Below are 20,668 nucleotides of genomic sequence, written 5' to 3'. Positions count from 1 at the left end.
ACGTACACTGTGACAGAGCCAGCTGCCCTCGCCTCAGTCGCCTGGGACCGCCACGACCACGTTCATGAACATAAAATGGATAGAAGGTTATGTGTGTGCTGCTACGCTCCCACTGCGCTGCGCTGCTGAAGGCTGTGTTACGGGCACTCTATCAGAGGGTTTGGTTCCCACTGTCTCCGTTTCCTCATTCCCTGCCCCAGAGCTGGGCATTACTTTTGTATAATACTGACTGTGAGGATGCCTGTCTCGCGGCTGGAATCAGTACAGAGGCCTTGAGGTACAGGTTGCAACCTGCAGGAGGTGTATATATTCACCACAGAACATACGGAAAGCAACAAGAACACCACATGACGCTCTTCACCCTCAATATAACCTCCAGCCTTTTATGTTCAGCTGAGCCATTAGTAATGAGCCTGGACTATACCATTCTAAGGGGTTCTAAATGTAGATAGAGCATACAATAAATATATATATATAAATAAAGATACTATAAATAGTTTCTCAACTTTTCTTCACTCTGTATGTGCATGGCGGGGGAGCAAAGTTGTGGTTTTAACCCATGAAAACCAGAAAAGCAGGTGTCATTTTAGATTTTAACCATACTTTGTCTATTCAAACAAATGTGTCTGGTTGCATGTTTTCAAATGCATAAATAACTTTTGAGAATAACAGATGTGAAGAATTGTGAGCTTGTAGATCGGCTATTTTCAAATGGCCAAAATGTTAGTGTATTTACAATATTCAAAATCTACTAATTTAAGTAACTAATAACTAAAGTTCTCAAATAAACGTAGTGGATTAAAAGTACAATATCTGGATCCAAGATGTAGTGGAGTAGAAGTAAAAATAGCCTATTGGAAATTGGAACAGTACAAATACCTAAACATTGTAGTAAATGTACTTAGTTACTTTCCAGCACTGGAATGGGCCTGAGGTCTTAATGGGTGAAATGAACACTGAGCATTCTACAGTGCAGGCTGTCTATCATGTCAGCCCTAATGAGACACACAGACAGGGAGCATGTCTCCTCCTCCTCTCTGACTGCAGCAGACAGTCGCACACACACAGTTGCACACACAGTTGCACAAATGCACACACACACACACACACACACACACACACACACACACACACACACACACACACACACACACACACACACACACACACACACACACACACGCACAAACACACACATGCATGCACACACGAGATGGAACTCTGATTGGCGAGGGAAAATAGTAATAATGTATCCTTTGCTGTGACCTCCTCCCGTCCTGTCACTCTAATTAAATGCTGTCACGTTGCTGTGGACAGACAGACAGACGGACGGACGGACGGACAGAGACAAAAGAGAGACAGAGACAATGAGACAGAGAAACAGACAGAGTGCAGCAAAAAGATAAATCTCATTCCTTGTCCTCTAGTGTTTGCACTCCATAGCCATACGCATGTTTGTGTGTGTTGAGCCAGCTGTGATGCGTGCACGTTCCTGCAAGCTTGTGTTTCCGTCATGCCACAGTAACCTACTTGAGTGCGAAATAATAGGCTGTCCAAAGCGTGCACGCTCTCTCTCTCTGTTGTGCAAGCATGCACACAAGCACGCATACACACACACACACACACTCTCTCTCTCTCTCTCTCTCTCTCTCTCTCTCTCCATCTGTGGGTGTTCTGTTCCTTCAAGCGTAAATCTCAAGTCAGTCAAAACAAAGTGTGTCAAGCCCATCACACACCGTCTGCGACCGCCGCGCGTCAAAACAGCTGCCTCCATTATTTTCAATGAACCTATCGCACACCGGCGGCGTCCGACGCGCGCTGGCTCCTTGCCTGGCGCGCCGATAGAACCAGTTCTATTTTCCATGCGGCGCCGCTGTGTGTTGGGCTTTAGTCAACCATCCGTGTTCATGTATAGTCCAAGTCCCTCACTTTATTTCTCATACACAAAAAGTCCAATTCAAAAGTTCTCCCTGCATCAGAGTCACAAAGGACTCGTTTATGCTTGCACACGTGCAGTGTCCTCTGCTGTTAAAACAAGCATAGGCCATCTCTCTCCTCGTCTCCCTCACTTTGTCTCTGTCCCCGCTATATCAGTGTCCTTGACGGACATGTCCCACGCGTCCTCCTGTGTATTACATCCTATGTTCAGCAGCTGTCTACCAAGGGACCGGTGAGGTCACATTCACTGACAGAGCATGAGCGATGGAACAACAACTCTGACAAGCTCACGACGCTTCGCAACGCATTGCGAGCTTGTATAGATCTGCTATGATCAATTATTAATAATAGAAATCTGCCAACTAAGTAAATAATAACTAAAGCGGTCCAATAAACACAGTGAAGTAAAAAGTACAAAATCTGGCACTGAGATGTAGTGGAGGATATCGGCTCTGTCGGGTGGAAACCTCATTATGGCCATAACTGGAACTTTTCAGGGTTCAAATAAAACACGTGCAAAAGTAGCTGATCTGCAAGGTCAAAATTAGGGTGTTAATTTACGAAAAACAAACTAAAGGGTAAAATATAGAGATAAGAGGTTTCTGCCCAACAGCGACTATATGTGTAAAGCATCAATAAATTGAAACACTCAAGTAAAGGTAAAGAAAAAAGAAAAGTTCCTCGAGGTAACTGTAGTTTTTCCTACTTAATTATAGTTACATAAGACCATTGCTGTCTGCGTGTGTGTGTGTGTGTGTGTGTGTGTGTGTGTGTGTGTGTGTGTGTGTGACTGTGTGTGTGTGTGTTGCTGCACGCGTGTGTGTCTGTCCGCCCGACCTCTGGCTGTGTGTTGGCAGCCGGCATATGGCAGCGTTCCACCTCCTCTGTGTCTAAACCTACGGCCCCTAGCTGTAGTGAAGCGTGCCCCTCCGTCGACCTCTGCTATGTTGCAAGGCAATCAAGTTAGCGTTGGTAATTAAGGCAGATTGTTAGTGAAGAGAGCAGCGGAATGATGCACGAGTAAACGCTCACACACACTCACACACACACCTTTGTGTGTAACTCATGCCTGACCTACTGTCCAATTGGGAGAAATTCTGAAAAATATATTTTCCCACTGAGGCGCCTTCAGTTTCCACAACCCAAAACATTGGGTTTGGGGTAATAAACACTTTTACACATGCCAACTCATGATGTCTCTGTCGGGTGGAAACCTCACATGTCCAACATCGTTACTGTTTAGGATTCAAATTCAAACGTTGCAAAAGTAGCAGATCGACAAGCATCTGCCGATACCGATCTTTCCCGATCCGATAATTATATTTTATAGAACACTTATGCCATATCACAATAGTACAATATCCCAAATCACAGACAATTTCCAGTCTATTATCATGATATGGATATAATATTGATACTAGAGGATGGATGTTTTTTGGCTCCCGGTCCGATTCCGATCATTTGAAAAGGACGTGATCGGCCCCCGATTTCCGATCACCCGATCCGATCGGGACAACCCTATACAACTCACCTTTTAAGCCGTCATGTGTTCAAGGTGTTATGAGCTGCACAACACCTTTTATTATGCATTTATTCTGTTTCAGAAATGGACTTTGGATAAACAATGCTTTTTTTCTTTTCCTTTTCTTGTGGCCTGTAATGTATGCAGGTGTATAGCTGCAGTGTTGGAGAGCCAGAGAAGGAATTAGCATCATGTTGTTGAGAACAGGGGTGAAGAACAACACGGAATAACTTATCATCTTGAGCAGGAGAGCCAGCTTGGGTTGTTCTTATACTGTCTCTTTGCTGTATTCCACCTGTCTGAAATGACTACGACAAGACATTATGACAGCCAGATAACTGGCAGAACACAAAGATTATACTGATAATATAATATGAATATTAAAATATTCATGATTTGTTTTGTTTTCTTGAAAGCCCTGTAATATGTTTCCCTTGCCTCCTGCCATAGAGACCGTTCCCACTGAGGATGTGTGTTGGCCCAGTAAAGCCCTATATGTTCACTCTGGACTGCTGCCATAGGGACCGTTCCCACTGAGGATGTGTGTTGGCCCAGTAAAGCCCTATATGTTCACTCTGGACTGCTGCCATAGGGACCGTTCCCACTGAGGATGTGTGTTGGCCCAGTAAAGCCCTATATGTTCACTCTGGACTGCTGCCATATAGGGACCGTTCCCACTGAGGATGTGTGTTGGCCCAGTAAAGCCCTATATGTTCACTCTGGACTGCTGCCATAGGGACCGTTCCCACTGAGGATGTGTGTTGGCCCAGTAAAGCCCTATATGTTCACTCTGGACTGCTGACATAGGGACCGTTCCCACTGAGGATGTGTGTTGGCCCAGTAAAGCCCTATATGTTCACTCTGGACTGCTGCCATAGGGACTGGTCCCACTGAGGATGTGTGTTGGCCCAGTAAAGCCCTATGTTCACTCTGGACTGCTGACATAGGGACTGGTCCCACTGAGGATGTGTGTTGGCCCAGTAAAGCCCTATATGTTCACTCTGGACTAGGGTTTAATGCCGGGATCCCGGGATTACGGGCCTCCCGGTTATAGGGCACGCAAATTCCCGACCGAAAATTTCTTCGGGACCCGTCATCCCGGAGGTGTTGTTTTTTCTTGTTGGAAATTACACTAAAGGAGTTTTCACACAGTGCACGTTCTTTCCCCAGCTGATCTATGAGTGCTCAAATGTCCAATCTGAACCCTCCCATCATTTTCAAACATGTTTGATGATATTTATATGGAATTATGGATCACTGGGCTGTAACGGGGAGTCAGCGGGACCCAACGTAAATGTTTGCGGCACGGGCGGTATTTAAATACCTGCGGGCGGACACGGGCGGTCAAGATAAAATCAGCGGGACTCCGCGAATCCTGCATCCTCCCGCAATTAACCAGATACAGAGCTTATTATACACTTTAGCAAAAATAATGAATGTCTGAGGAGAACGTATAATGTCCTGTCTGCGCTGGACAGGCAAAGCACTCACTCTCTCCAGAACTGTGTTGGACATCTTCAGGCACGCTCCCAAAGCTGCTAGCCTGGCTAATAACCAGACCGAATCAGCCGTTGGCAAAAACAAAAGATTGACAAAGCTGCTGCACTTGTCAATCATTTAGCCTAATCAGTCTCTGTGAGAACTGAGAAGTGTGTTTTACCCATAGAGCAGAACCGAATAGTTCTGATGATCCTCATGGGGGCTACCCGCAGCCCCGCCTCCCCGCAGCCCCCCCCCCCCACAGCGGTGGAAAAAAATAAGTTGATGTTTTCACTGGTACTTTGGGTAGGCTACAGAATTGCGTTGGGGGGGACTATCGCGGCCGAGCGAAGCGAGGCCGCCGCCGCGGATTTATTTATTTCCCAAATGGTCTAAAATTGAGTTATTTAGCATACTTTTACCAATGAATTAGCCTATACACAGACAACGACTGATTAGCCTATTTTGGACGATATGGGTCTTTTCTCGAGTCAGTGTGTAGTCTCACTATAGTCTGTGTAGATTACCCGGCGGTGTTGCTGCCCCTCCCGGTGTCGCGGCTCATGGCTCTTCACAGACGGCACAGAGACAGCAGTCACTCCGCTGAATGTGTCTTACACACCCGCCGCCTATGGGCACTGTACTGTAGGCATATAATACCTGGCTAGGTGAAAACAAAAGAAACCCGATTAGCATTTGAGTACTTTTAACACCTCTGAACAGCCGGCGGAATTCCAGAGCATGTGTAAATACGCTAGTATGCAGTCTGTGACAGAGTCACAGAGTGTCAATAATTCCCAGAAAATCTGTAATGTTAATATAAAATGTCCACGAAAATCCTCATGGGGGCTAAAAGGGGCTATTTAATTCTTCATGGGGGCTATAGCCCCATAGCCCCCACAGACTCGACGTCGTTGCCATAGAGTATGAAAAGGAGGGTTTTACCGACGGAGCGAGGAGGATCCTTTCCCCGTGATGGACATTATCACTTCTAAACCCCTTTTGGCTTTTGCCTGCATGTGTGCGTCACTCAGCAGTCAGCAATAACGTGAAACCGAACACAAACAAAGATGAGTATAGGCTACAATTTGTTTTATATAGTAACCACCAGCACGCAGCCCCTCTCTCTCTCTCTCTCTCTAATAATCACTAATCATCAGTGTGCTGTGCTGCGCACTGGCCGTGCTGGCTATTTTAACACCCAATCGGACTTTTCATAAAGTACAAAGCGGGATGATCAAATTATCTGCAGTGGAGAAGGGGACCCAGCACCACTGCTCAAAGGGTGAAAGACCTATAGCTAAATGTGAAAGAAAGACGTGAGGTCGTTTATTTCCCCCCCCCCCCCCCCCCCCGTGCTTCGACAGTCAAATTAGTGCAAACTCCTTAAGTGTCACGTTTTCTGAATAGCGTATAGGCCTATAACATTATTTTATTGCAGGCTATATGTTCATATTTCGTTCAAATAAAACGTTTTCAACCAAAAAATATCAATTCTATTGAACATATGAAGTATCTATACATATAAATGCATTTTGGTGGGCACTTTTTTCCCCTTCTCTTTTGTTTTTTTTCTGACGGGAAAAGGTCCGCAAATTCCCGGGAATTAAAATGAGCCAAATCCGGGAAAATATTAAACCCTACTCTGGACTGCTGCCATAGGGACCGTTCCCACTGAGGATGTGTGTTGGCCCAGTAAAGCCCTATATGTTCACTCTAGACTGCTGACATAGGGACCGTTCCCACTGAGGATGTGTGTTGGCCCAGTAAAGCCCTATATGTTCACTCTGGACTGCTGACATAGGGCCTGGTCCCACTGAGGATGTGTGTTGGCCCAGTAAAGCTCTATATGTTCACTCTGGACTGCTGACATAGGGACTGGTCCCACTGAGGATGTGTGTTGGCCCAGTAAAGCTCATGTTCACCCTGGACTGCTTCTACATCCTGACAGTTTTCTGAAAAAGCTATGTTTCTATGTCAGTCGTTCTTCGATAAAAAAAAAATAGCAGACCTATGAGCTTGTAGATCTGCTATTTTTCAATAGCTAAAGCATAACATAATGCAAACACCAAAAGGGGTTCCCGCCCAAAATGGGTTAAGTACAATATTGAGTTACTTTTACTCTATTCTTGAGTATTTTTGATACTTTAATGTTGCTCGTTTCGCTCAATTATTTGACTATAGCTTTAGTTACTTTTTTGTAAAAGTAAATAAAAGTAGCCTAGGTACAAAACATTCCTTAACCCTATTTACTTCAGTGATTCACGAACAGCTGACAAACGTCTGACGAATGTTGAAGACTTGGATACTGGATACTTTGATACTGTATGGACATTACAGATACAGTAGCCTATAGCTTCCAGTCAGGCACAGGATGTGGACATGCAGGCTTCATCTCTCATGTTGCACTACTGTACAACAGGGACAGATGTCTGGGTGATACCGGGCCATTATGCCTCGGGTGAACATGATTCTAAACAGGCATTTATTGTTACAGCCTAGTATAACACCAACACACATCTGCTAGACATTTCTCCTACATGTATATCGTAAAAACTATACGTACATTTCAGGACTCAAATGGCAAAATAGCATACGTACAGTAGCAGCGAAAGTTGGTCGATATTTGTTTGTGTGACGCTGTAGTATGATCAAGTAGGGTGTTAATTTATTGAAATTAATTCAAATATGGAGATAAGAGGTTTCTACTAAGGATAATATACTACTGTAAGTCAAACAGGCATGTTATTAACAGAGTAACCATAGGCAAGATAACAACTAATGAATTACCAAAACTACCCCTCAAATGTGCCTCGTAGACACATACCTCTTACACACTCTCACGCACGCACACGCACACACACACACACACACACACACACACACACACACACACACACACACACTTTGTCTAATTAAACTCTGCAGTGCAGGTTACAAATTTAGCACTTCACTTATCTCAGATCCTCCATTTAAATTGCCATGTCTGTTCCCAGAGTGAGTGTGTGTGTGTGTGTGTGTGTGTGTGTGTGTGTGTGTGTGTGTGTGTGTGTGTGTGTGTGTGTGTGTGTGTGTGTGTGTGCGTGTGTGTGTGTGTGTGTGTGTGTGTGTGTGTGTGTGTGTGTGTGTGTGTGTGCAGCTGAGGTGAGATGTGAATGAATGTCATGGAGCTTTAATCTACAGGTCAAAGCTCCTCTAATACAAGCCACTAAAGATTATAATCAGCCACATGCATTAATACATCATGGTGAATGGAAGGCACGTTCCCTCTACTACTGTGACTGATACGAGAGAGAGAGAGAGAGAGAGAGAGAGAGAGAGAGAGAGAGAGAGATAGAGAATGACTGAATCTCAATTAGTAGCCTACTATATTTTGATTGATGCTATATATACCATAGCATGGGATCAATACCATTTTCGGTTTTCTGATCCGGTCTGGAGGAGATATAACCTCTGAAATGATTCCTCTAATACAGGACAGGTACAGAGGAGACATAGAGGACAGAGGAGACACAGAGGAGACAGAGGGGACAGAGGAGACAGAGGGGACAGAGGAGACAGAGGGGACAGAGGAGACAGAGGAGACAGAGGGGACAGAGGAGACAGAGGAAACAGAGGGGACAGAGGAGACAGAGGAGACAGAGGGGACAGAGGGAAACAGAGGAGACAGAGGGGACAGAGGGGACAGAGGAGACAGAGGGGACAGAGGAGACAGAGGGGACAGAGGAAGACAGAGGAGACAGAGGGGACAGAGGGGCATCCGGTCCTGAATGAAATTTCACAACAAAAAGCGTATGATGCCAGGCAATTATCTGCAGTGTGATGAACAGCCTCTAATAAAACCATGTCCACAAAGGTTAATAACTGATGAATGTGGTACTGCGCCTCTGAACGGCCTTGACCAGGTGAAGTGATGAATCACACACGCACACACACACACACACACACACACGCACATGGGCGCGCACAAACGCATGCAGAGACACATGCTCACACACGCATGCATGCAGGCACGCACAAACACACATTTTATCTGCAATGTTCGGTGCAGGATGCCGGCACGCAACTAATAAAACAGGTATAAATCCAACTCCACTCCACTGTCTTTAATCTTTACATGCCTAATCCTATCCCATAACCTCAACCTGAAGCTTTTCCAAATTGCAAGCATAGTTCTAAATAGTTTTTCAGATTTTTTGCGTCATTTTCCCACAGTTTTCCCGGTAGAAATGGCACCAGTCTGCAAGGACCTTAACAATCTGTTTACACACTGTTTACAGCAATGTTACACACACACACACACACACACACACACACACGATGAAAAATAGCACAAATATGCAACACATTGTGAGCTTTGCTGTACGATGACATATAGGGTATTCATTTTTGAAAAACATAAACCAAACATAAAAAGACGTTTTCCGACTAGGTAGGGAAGGAATGAAAGTGGAGTGAGAACAACAAGCTAGTAAACTCAGGGGCGGCAGTGGCTCAGGGGTAGAGTGACCGGATGGGAACCTCAAGGTTCTCGGTTCGAACCCGGGTTCCCCCAGAGTTAGTGTCGAAGTGTCCTTGAGCAAGACTCTGAAACCATGTGCAGGTTGGTGCCTTGCATGGTTTCCCCTGCCATCGGTGTATGAGTGTGTGTGAATGGGTGAATGTAATGCACAATCTCTGTAAAGCGCCTTGGATAGAGGTGCTAATATAAATGCACCATTTACCATTTTAACTCAGAGCATTACCTCTGGTTTCCACGGCAACTTCTTGTGCTGCTGGCTGAGGAACCTTCGGATGCGGGCGCGGTCCTTGCCGTGTGCGCCTCCCGTGATTGGCTCATCCTCCTGCAAGAAAAGAGAGAGAGGGGGGGGCATGTCAATCACATTGTGTCACAATACAACAGCATCTGGAAAAGAAAGACGTGGAAACTAAAGCAATTTGATTTGATTGCTCAATATCACAGTTAATTAGAGAATTAGAGATATACTAATTCTACAGAATGAGAGCTGGTGATCCATCGATCAATCTAACAATACATCCATCAATCTATCCATCCACCCATACATTCAATCAATCTATCTATCAATCCATATCCATCAATACCCATCTATCTATCCATGACAATAGCTGATCTGCAAGCTCACAACAACACACTGTTTAGCAACGCATTGTGAGCTTGTAGATATAGGACTGAAGTGGTGTATTTAATTTTAATTTATTTTAATTTTGCCTCTGAGAAGTATAGTGGAGTAGAAGTAAAAATATTGAAAATGGCAGTGCATGGGGAGAGTTGAGCTTTTATCATCATGGAGACGTGATGTGTGTAAAGCATAGAATGTAAGGTGTAAAGTAAGACAGACTGCCTTTCCCACCTATATATTTACAGTCTCAAATCAGCATCAAACAACTTGAATGCTATGTCGTATATGCTAGCTACGTGTGTATTCAGAGTTTGTTTTCACATCCTGACCAAGTTTTCATTTTACACATTTCATTTAATTTCATAATCCCACGGAAAACCAGGCAAAGACTAGAAAGCAGTGCTTGAATTCATGTCAGCTACAGGACTGCCAATATACGGTAGCTACAGGACTGCCAATATACGGTAGCTACAGGACTGCCAATATACGGCAACTACAGGACTGCCAATATACGGTAGCTACAGGACTGCCAATATACGGCAACTACAGGACTGCCAATATACAGTAGGAAGGAATAATGGACACAAATGAGGTACAGTATACTCCCGGCCGTGTCAGTGTCAGGTAGTGGAAGATAGAGGGGGCACAATGCTGCAGATAGCTCTGCCCTTAAGCCCTTCAATACAGTCAGTAGAGTCAGACTATACTGTATATCTCTAGACTGTCGAGCTTGCATGAAGCCTAGTAAAGTTTATTGTTTTCCTTTTTTTAATTCTTTTTTTTAAACACTATTTGCATTATTTTTGACACATTACCTTGCAAGAAGAAAAATTAATCTGCATATTTGCAATCCTTGGTTGTCTATTCTGTACACCTATAGCTATAGCCCTCTTTTACAAGGAGCTTATAGTTATTCACAATAAGTGCACGCCCACGCCCATGCACACACACACACACACACACACACACACACACACACACACACACAGTCAATAGGCTAATTGCTCGGAAGTAACATCAGTTCATTACAGTAAGGACACTATCTGTCATGCTTACTGTGCATTCTGCTATTTATTTTTGTCCCGTACTATGTCAGCACTGTTGAGGCTGTACAGTGTTGTGTTCATTATTATCGATGGTGATTCTTTGAGTGTGATGTATTTACCCTGCTGTACCTACAGCAGTTTTCTCACGCTGTAAACGCACACACACACACACACACACACACACACACACACGCCACAATTAAGATCGTGTGGAATTCCCTCCCTGCCATTCCTCCATAATCCCGCATTTGACTTCCCCAAAGCACCAAAGCCCTCTCAGCATCCTTTAACCGTCTACCCTGACCAGCCAACACTCCATCCATGGGGGACGAATTCTGTACTTTCTTTCTCCCTGATCTGGGATTTAGTCGGGCGATCGAGGCCGGAACACTGCAGCGGATCATTCTGTGCGGCTCACTAAAAGGCATGTTAATGAATACCTCACTAAAAGGCATGTTAATGAATACCTCACTAAAAGGCATGTTAATGAATACCTCACTAAAAGGCATGTTAATGAATACCTCACTAAAAGGCATGTTAATGAATACCTCACTAAAAGGCATGTTAATGAATACCTCACTAAAAGGCATGTTAATGAATACCTCACTAAAAGGCATGTTAATGAATACCTCACTAAAAGGCATGTTAATGAATACCTCACTAAAAGGCATGTTAATGAATACCTCACTAAAAGGCATGTTAATGAATACCATTGTATTGGTGAATAATATAATGTATAGACACCCGACAAGGCTGGATGCACTGCAGTGGATTTGAACACATACGCAGTGGTAGGCAGTTACTTTACCACTGCTCTACCCAAGCACCCAGTTTCATTTTCATATACATGAGAGAGAGAGAGAGAGAGAGAGAGAGAGAGAGAGCATTCTCCAGTTGCCAACTGCACTAGTCCGACACCCAAACCCTAACCTAACCTCACATTGATCGAAGCCACAGGTGAGTTTTAACCAGCCACACTGACACCCTACCCCAGACCCTAACTAACCTAACCGTAACCCACGGGGAAGAGTGGGGTGAGTTTTAACTGTCAACGCTTGTCGGGAGCCACGGGTGAGCGCCGCTGCCGGAGAATGCACTCGCTCCTTTCTGAAAGTACTATTAACGAGTGTGTGACAAAATAAATTATAACCACGCTGGAATCCATTGGAAAAGTAAGCGCTGTGGAGTCACATACAGTACAATGCTAATGCTTCAGCGGGGAGAACAGAACAGCTGTTAGAGGATGAAAGGCTGCAGGCCACGGCTCCCAGAGGAGACCCATGCAGTCACTGTGCTGTTAAATGAGTGGCGGTGCCTCTCCTCTGTTTAGTGGCAACGTCTTCTAGAAGCAGCAGGGCCTGGAAGAAAGAACACGCCAGGCAATCGACAAGGGAAGAAGAAAATTAAAAAAGAAGAAATAATGAAAGCACCAGCAGAAGAAGAGCGTCAGGCCGGTGCCAAACCTGTGATTGCCAGCGTTATTTGTTTTTTCTTTTCTTTTTTCCTTTTTTTTGCTTCCTTCGGTGAGGGAAGAGGTAATGACGAAGGAATTTGACAAGTGGCTCGCCTGCTGTCCATCTGCCACCTGGGAAATGAGCCCGATGCACGTGTGCGCGTGCGTGCGCGTGTGTGTTCACTTAAGCCGGGGCTCCACCGGGCGCGTCAGCGTCGCGTCTCCGTCACCGTCAGGGAATGTTCCCTTTTTAATCAATGAAGGGTGGCTCCACTGCCTATGATGTGTTGCGTTGCGTGACTGCTTTAAAATTGCCCCGGTTCGTTCCTAGTTTTGTGAATGATAAAAAGGTGTTCAGAAGTCAAGGAGCTGCGGCCTCAAACTAAACAAAGAGGGGAGAAGAGCACTGTACGTGATTGCTAATGCGAGTTTGAAGGCTTCAGGGCTTCAAAGTCCCATTTGGGGTGGATGGGGAAGGAAGTGGGTGTTACTGTATGTATTTGAGGCTTTACGGATAATAGGAAGGAGAAGGTGAGAGAAGGTGAGGCTCTACTGCTGCAAGGAACTTGCTGTGAACCTGTGCACGCTGCTAAGGGTGAGGCAGTTCATTGCTGTGAACCTGTGCACGCTGCTAAGGGTGAGGCAGTTCATTGAACGCTTTAGCGTGTAGATCTGCTACTTTTGATACTTTTGTGTGACATTGTAGTATGATCAATTAGGGCATTCATTTATGAGAAGACACAAAAAGCACACACAGCACCACTCACTATTTCCCTCTTTATTATTTAGTTTTAGCTTTTGAGCAACGCATTTCTTTTCCGGAGCAGTGAGTTGACGTGCCCAGCGTGACCGTCTGTCAGACAATATTGTTTTATGGGGAAGGACTACTACTTCAGACAGCTGTCAATCAGCCCGACAATTAAACTCGTGTCTAATCTCCTGTGTGGATGCTTTAGTTTCCAAGGTGACGTTGACACTGATTTCTCTGCCACGCCATGATTGATGACGGGAAACAGGTGTGCGTGCCGTTTCATACATCCCGTACGGATGAAACCGAAGACAAATGCAGAACAATGTGTGCATGCAGCCACCCATTCAGTAGGGATGCTGCACAGACTGTCATACATATGGCCCTCTATGGGTTGTCAATGTGGGGTCCAGGGACCCCCCGGGGTCCTTGAGGGGGTTCCAGGTGGTCCCCAGCAAAAGCAGTTAACATAGCGTCAATCATTTAACCATATATTTTATACTTTGGCTATATGCAAAAATAGCACTTAATATGTGCCTATATTATAGGCCTATACAAACTCATGGCACGGCACGAAGCTTGTAGATCTGCTATTTTTGAGTGGTGCACACCGATCCAATGCCTGGCCGCATGTGTCCCTACTGTATGTCCCTCTGTCCCTATGTACAGTATGTTGCAGTATCAACGGCTGCACTACCACTGGGTGACCTACCTTCAAGTGGCGCTGTTGAGCTTAATATTACAATACAGTACAGTACAGTACAGTACAGAGTAGTAAAGTAAAGACTACAGTACAGTACAGTACAGTACAGTACAGTACAGTACAGTACAGTACAGTACAGTACAGAGTAGTACAGTAAAGAGTACCATACAGAATACACCAACACAGTGTATACAGTACACTACAGTGTACAGCACAGCACAGTGCAGTACAGTACAGCACAGTACAGTACAGTAACTATTTTAAGATGTGTTTCACATGGCAAATAAGTTTAGGAATAAGGGGTGAGGGATGGCGCAAGATAGGGCCCTCTAACTCTAGCGTGGGCGGCCATCTGCCTTGACCGTGTCGTGGGAAAGAAAGAGAGAGGGAGAGGAGAGGAGAGACAGAGAGGGAGATACAGACAAATACAAGTATTAGCAATACTGGCAATCATAAATATAATAGTGTAAGATATGAGGGTGCCAGCCCATAGAGATTTATAAACAATTAAAAGCACCTGAAAATGTATTCTAAAATTGACAGCTCTATCTTCCTTGTGCCTTGGCCTACACTCCTGGTGTCTTGGCCTTGTCAGTCTTGTCCATCAATGTCAGGGAGTCATGGTCACTGCTAGCTGGAAGCCCCAAGCAAGAGAAAGGTTGGCCATCTGTTTTCTTGATTGTGGCATGAATAATTAACATGCTGTCGAGCCCCATGAATGGCGCTTAACGGACAAAGAAAGAAAGAGGGAGACTAATGCAATTATTCTGCTCGGGTTATTAACTTTCACATTGCAGGTCCCAGGAAATGAAAATATGATTTGTGGACGTCTGGGGTATGTGTGTGTGTGTGTGTGTGTGTGTGTGTGTGTGTGTGTGTGTGTGTGTGTGTGTGTGTGTGTGTGTGTGTGTGCACGTGTGATTGGGTTGAGGAAATGAGCCCTTAGCTCTCTGCTTCTATACCCCCCACCCTCATTGTTCTATTTCTGTCCCCTTCTCTCTGTCTCACTCTTTCCTACTCTCTCTCTCCCTCTATTAGGCAACCTCTCCATCTACCTCTTCTGCTCTCTCTCTCTCTCTCTCTCTCTCTCTCTCTCTATCAAGCAGACTCAGACTGGTGCTTGTTTGTGCTTAACAAGGGAGAATAATTAAAGCTCATTGGTAATCCGGGGTGCTGCTGGCTCCAGCTGTTTCCCGGGGCTGCGGATCAGAAAGGTCGCTCCTTTTAAAAACGCACCGGGGGTGATGAGAGTGGGGAGTCTAGAGGACGGGATTTACCCAGAAACACCTCGACACACCGTGGGGTCAGGCCCTCTGCCACCAAAAGACGGATGGATAGGCCGGACATGCCATGGATGGGAAGGTGGACGGGTTAGGAGGGGACCGGGGGGTGAGGGATGGATGGATGGATGATTAAAGCCCACAGACCAGACACATAATCAATCAATCCTTTTAGAACGTGGCGATAAACAACTCTTTCACACGTGTTCACACATAAATGAGACCCATCTTACACTTTAGCGACAAAGCATAATTACTCACTCCTCTCTCTCTCTAACACCCCTTCCCACCCTGGCAGACACATCGCCACTGTCGGGCAGACACTGTCGGGCAGAAACCTCTTATATCCATATTTTGCGTCTGTTATCTTTTGTAAATTAATGTCCTATACTTGATCATACTACAGCGCCACACAGAAGTAGCAGATCTGCGAGCACGAAACATGGCGCTCAGCGACGGCGTTTGGAGCTGGCAGAACTGACACTTTTGAATCCTGAAAAGTAGCCGTTTTGGACATACGAGGTTCCCTCCGCCCGACAGAGACATCCAACGCGAGGTCTTTCAACGTGCGCCGTTCATCAGGCGGCGTGATGGAGAGTCAACAAGTTAAACGGCAATACAAACACATGATAAATAAGCAGCCCTGTCGGGGGGGGGTGGTGATTGATACTCCCCGTTTAGCGTTGATGAGATGTTTAATGCATGAGCCCATCTGACGTTAGCCTCTTAACACACCAGCTGTAATTACCAGCGCTAACACAGCGCTAACACAAGATATCGGGAGCCCAAGATGAAATGGTCCCCCCCCCCCCCCTTCCCCCCACCCCCTTTCAATGGAATATTCTAAATATTAAATAATGAGTTGTGGAGTGATCATCGTTCTGCTTAAATTACATTCAACAATAACATTTCATCATGAGAGATGCATGCTGTGTGTGCTGTCAAGGGTCAATGCGTAGAATGGGAAAAGCCTATAACATTTTAGCCTAAAGTTTATGTCAATAATATAGTGAAATGTCAGAGACGATGAGTGAGAATAGCCGTTCTATATGAAGCTCATATAACGCCTTACGTCACAATGCAGATTTTGAAAAAGAACAACAATCCACCACTGAAATTAATTTATTTGCCAACCATAGTGGCAGCATACTGTATCAAACAGAGAAATTGGCTGGTGCAGTAAAAATATTTCCGCGATAGCAGTGGTTCTCACCGTGTTCCATATTTGTAATCTTACAAATATGGAACACTTTTGAAACATTTTAACAACACTATAATCTTCAGATGAGGGTCCGCAGCCAAATACATATTCATGGGGGTCCTTGACATGAAAAGCACTGATGCTGGCTCCTCAGAGCAATGCGTTTCTAAGGTCTAAAGTGGTGGGACTTCAAAAAGGAGGCCCAAAGGTGGAACAGTACCCACAAGACAAGTGTCACAGCACTCTCTCCACTGGACCAGCCAGTGGTGGAGAGTAACCAAAGTACATTACTCAAGTACGGAAATTAATCAAATTATGAATCCAAAAATAGCAGATCTACAAGCTGGCACTCATCTTCTCCCAGACGGCCAGAATGATCTCCACAGCCAATGTTCAACCCCTCCCTGGCCAAGTCCGCCGCCCCCACATGCTTCACGCTCCCAAGGCCTACAGCCCTCTAGATCAGTGGAGAAGATAAGCAACTCTCTCTCACACACACAGGAGAGAGAGAGAGAGAGAGAGAGAGAGAGAGAGAGAGAGAGAAATTAAACTATAGCTATACCCGTATTAAAGACAAATTAAAATGAATGAAAACTGAAATTGAAAACCATACAATACATTAAAAAACTATACCATATAGTTTTGTAGAGCATGCTACAACAACATTCCGCTGCTTAAGTTGTACCTGTATGAGTCAGTGACAAATAAACCCCGGTTGAATGTTAAATCCATATAAAAAGGTGCGTATGTGTTACTCTGTCGGTGGGGGCAATTTCTAGCAAAATTGTGTATGAATGGCATCGTCCTTTGTGTCTATGTGCCTACATTTGCATTATGAATGTGCTTGTGTAAGCCCAATCTGGTTATAAATCCATAACGCCAATTCATCAGAGGGCTTTGTTTTATACCCATGTGTACCTTAAAACAAACACACCGTCGTCACAAATGTCTGACGAAGGAGTTTCAATTTCCTTCATCTGCTACCATTAGCACTGAAGAGATGATCAAGCACATTTTCCCTGCTTTGAAGTTTCTGTGCGTATGTGCACGCACGCGCGCGCACACACACACACACACACACACACACACACACACACACACACACACACACACACACACACACACACACACACACACACACACACACACACACACACACACACACACACACACACACACACAGCTGACTTTTGGGCATTGGCTTAAATTTATTCTGTATCCCCATATCAGAGCCTAATCCTAAAGCCTGAAACTATTACAGGCAAGTAAACAAACGCAAAAGCGTACTGCTATCCTATGGGACTGAAAGTGCATTCTTATGTCTCTGTGGAGGTAATAAATCCATTTTTTATAGCCTGCTATTATATAATAGTGTGAAACATCAGAGGAGAGTACAAATCGAAGCACACAGATTCATCCTGTTTTTATCTGCAACAGAAACCCCCTCTGCAAACACACCTGTGTTTGCCACGGTAAGAATTTCAGGTGCTGCATTTTAGAATGCAACAATGCGTGAAATGGGAGAGTACGTGGTTACATTAAGTGTATAGCTAGTAGTTACTGTAGCAGCCTTAACCCTATAACAAATACAAGACTACTGCAGACCAACAAGAAAAGATCCAAGGCACTTTTCACTCTTCAAGTGAAACAATATTTATAGTTATATTATTACCTAAATAATAAAAAAACTAACTGCAGGGTTTTTCTTTATAGACCTATTAGTAGTACTATTATTATTATTAGTCCTTGATTCTTTTACGTGGTGGTTTGGCTGTGAGAGCAGGCAGGCAGACTAGAGACAGAAAGACAGACACACATTATAGGTGAGGACCCCTGGGAATGCTTTGGCAATATGTCTCGCGACCCCCGCCCCCAATACAGAATGACCGCTACAATAACCTTAACAGAATAACCAGACAATACATCATAAATAAATATTGTAACCAGATATAATTATTAAGGAAAGTTTATGCATGTATACTAATACAGTATGTAAACTCTTAATTTTCCAACCATTCAGTTGAAAATAAAAAAATAAAAATAATGGCTGAATTTAACAGAGATGCAGACACAGTGCACAGTGAGACCATCACCCAGAGAGAGAAAGAATGCATGGACCACCATTTTCCCTTGTTTGGAAATTCAGAGCATTCAGTGTGCTCCACTTTTTTAAATTCACTGCACAGTCTGAGTCAGTGATGGACAGTAACCAAGTGTTTTTTCCTCAACATTCACTATACTCAATTTCAAATAGAAATATCTGAATTTTGACTCCAGTAGATTTCTAGGAAGGGACTCTCGAAGGCTCATAATTATGTCCAAAACCTGTCAGGATTCAAAATTAAATGGCAAAAGTTGCACATCCACGGCGTGGCCTTTGCTGCTTTTGTTTGACACAAACATAAAACATATGGACAGCAACAATAGTATTAATAATTAATTAACCAGTACATTTCACTGCTGGAAGAAAATGCAGTCACTCAATGTTAATAGTATTTGTGTAGTAGATAACAATAGCACAATATAAAATTTGCACCCTATGGCCAGAAAAATAATGAAGTCTGTGTGTTTTGCAATAGGGTTTAACTGGATAGCTGAATTCCTACAATGACCATAATGCCTTGGTGCACTGCCCCTGTTGGAAAAGAAAGACACACTGGAATGGTGCAATAAAGAGGTTAATTGCCATATGTCACCTTGCCAAACGAAAACTTGCTTTCCGTGGCCATAATTCCAAACTACATGAGCCAAATAATTGGAACTTTCTTTCACATCAGATGAGCAGAGACAAAAGAGATTGCTGACCACTACATGGGGAAAACAATACAAAATTAGTTAATCACACTCACTGGAGACCAGACACTGAAAGCAATAACAGAAAGAGAGTGAAACAGTCACATTATTACTCTGTGATAATGGACTTCACACAGAGAGACAGAGAGAAGCTCTCTGTGTCTCTGCGCACGGTGAAATGCCAAGTGGATGTCGGGGCTATACTATCGGCGAGCATTTTACAGGATTCCTACCAGTGCTCGACACAACAGGTGTCAGGCCTAACAGATGTCTTCCTAAAGCATTATGGAGAAATTGGGATTGGATATCTCACAATGTAGCATGATGAAAATGGAAGTAATATAACTGTTGAAATGGGCCTCCAGATTGTTACGGCTGCCCCTGGCTGAGATAGATGCTTTGGAGGGTGAAGGTGATTGAGGAGAGACTGAGGTCAGGTTTCGTGTCTTTTCGGTATCGATGGGCGCGCGCGCGCGCGCAAGAGAGAGAGAGAGAGAGAGAGAGAGAGAGAGAGAGAGAGAGAGAGAGAGAGAGAGAGAGAGAGAGAGACAGACAGAGAGAGAGAGATGGCGGGCGATGATGAAGATTCATTGCTCTCTTCTCTCTGTCATCCATCTGGTCTAATGCGCCAGGACACCTGTGAACAGCCCCGCCCCCGCCGCACCGAGACGAGACTGGAGGGAATTTGCATTCAGGGGTACAAGTGGTGTGGAAATTATATTTACTCAAGTAGCCTACAGTTTTTTTTATGAATATAATGTAATTTTGTCCAATCTGTATGGTAGAATATGTCAATACAATATAACTTATACAATTGGGGTGGTTACGTATTTCCCCTGCTCTTCTATTGATATAGATCGTGTCACGCGTCGCTTCGCAGCACATTTCGACCTTGCACATCTGCTACTGTTGCTACTGTTGTGTGATGCTGTAGTGTGATCATCAAGTAGGATGTTAATTTACGGAGAAAAGAAAAACACAACAATACCTTATTTGCACGTTTACTCAAGTCACGTTTAGAATGTAATGGGTTAAAAAGCTGAACGTTAACACGATGCGACAAAAGCAATCCAGCTGTCAAAATAGAAGAACGCATGCATAAAAGTGGGCTATTTCCATCTGAAAAACACTTAAGGAGTCATTATGCATGTGCTGTGTTCTCACACGGCTGAGGAGAGGAGAGGAGTGGTGGCCCCGTCATCACAACGCACGCTCCACGTGCACCCTGACACGCTCCACGTGCACCGTGACAGATCCAACTGACATGGAGCTGAAAGACACGTCTAATGCACTGCACCTGCTGGCCAGTGCATTAGACGTGCATTAGTACATTTACTCAAGTACTGTACTTAAAGGACGACTTC

At 44.4% G+C, this 20,668-nt stretch overlaps 1 protein-coding gene across 2 annotated transcripts in view; it reads right to left on the bottom strand.

Annotated features, from left to right (window-relative positions):
- The window catches only part of b4galnt4a (beta-1,4-N-acetyl-galactosaminyl transferase 4a), a 273,455-nt gene that overhangs the window by 122,288 nt on the left and 130,499 nt on the right, over positions 1-20,668 (bottom strand). For both annotated transcript variants that reach the window (XM_080760815.1, XM_080760816.1), the window contains exon 3: positions 9,685-9,783. In XM_080760815.1, coding sequence (XP_080616941.1) covers positions 9,685-9,783 — 99 coding nt within the window. The remainder of the gene's footprint in view (positions 1-9,684; positions 9,784-20,668) is intronic.

The sequence above is a fragment of the Protomyctophum bolini genome (assembly GCF_963924005.1).
Source record: "Protomyctophum bolini genome assembly, chromosome: 4".
NCBI classification, from domain to species: domain Eukaryota; kingdom Metazoa; phylum Chordata; class Actinopteri; order Myctophiformes; family Myctophidae; genus Protomyctophum; species Protomyctophum bolini.
The sequence above is the reverse complement of the archived record's forward strand: the minus strand, read 5'-3'. Positions and strand labels throughout refer to the sequence as shown.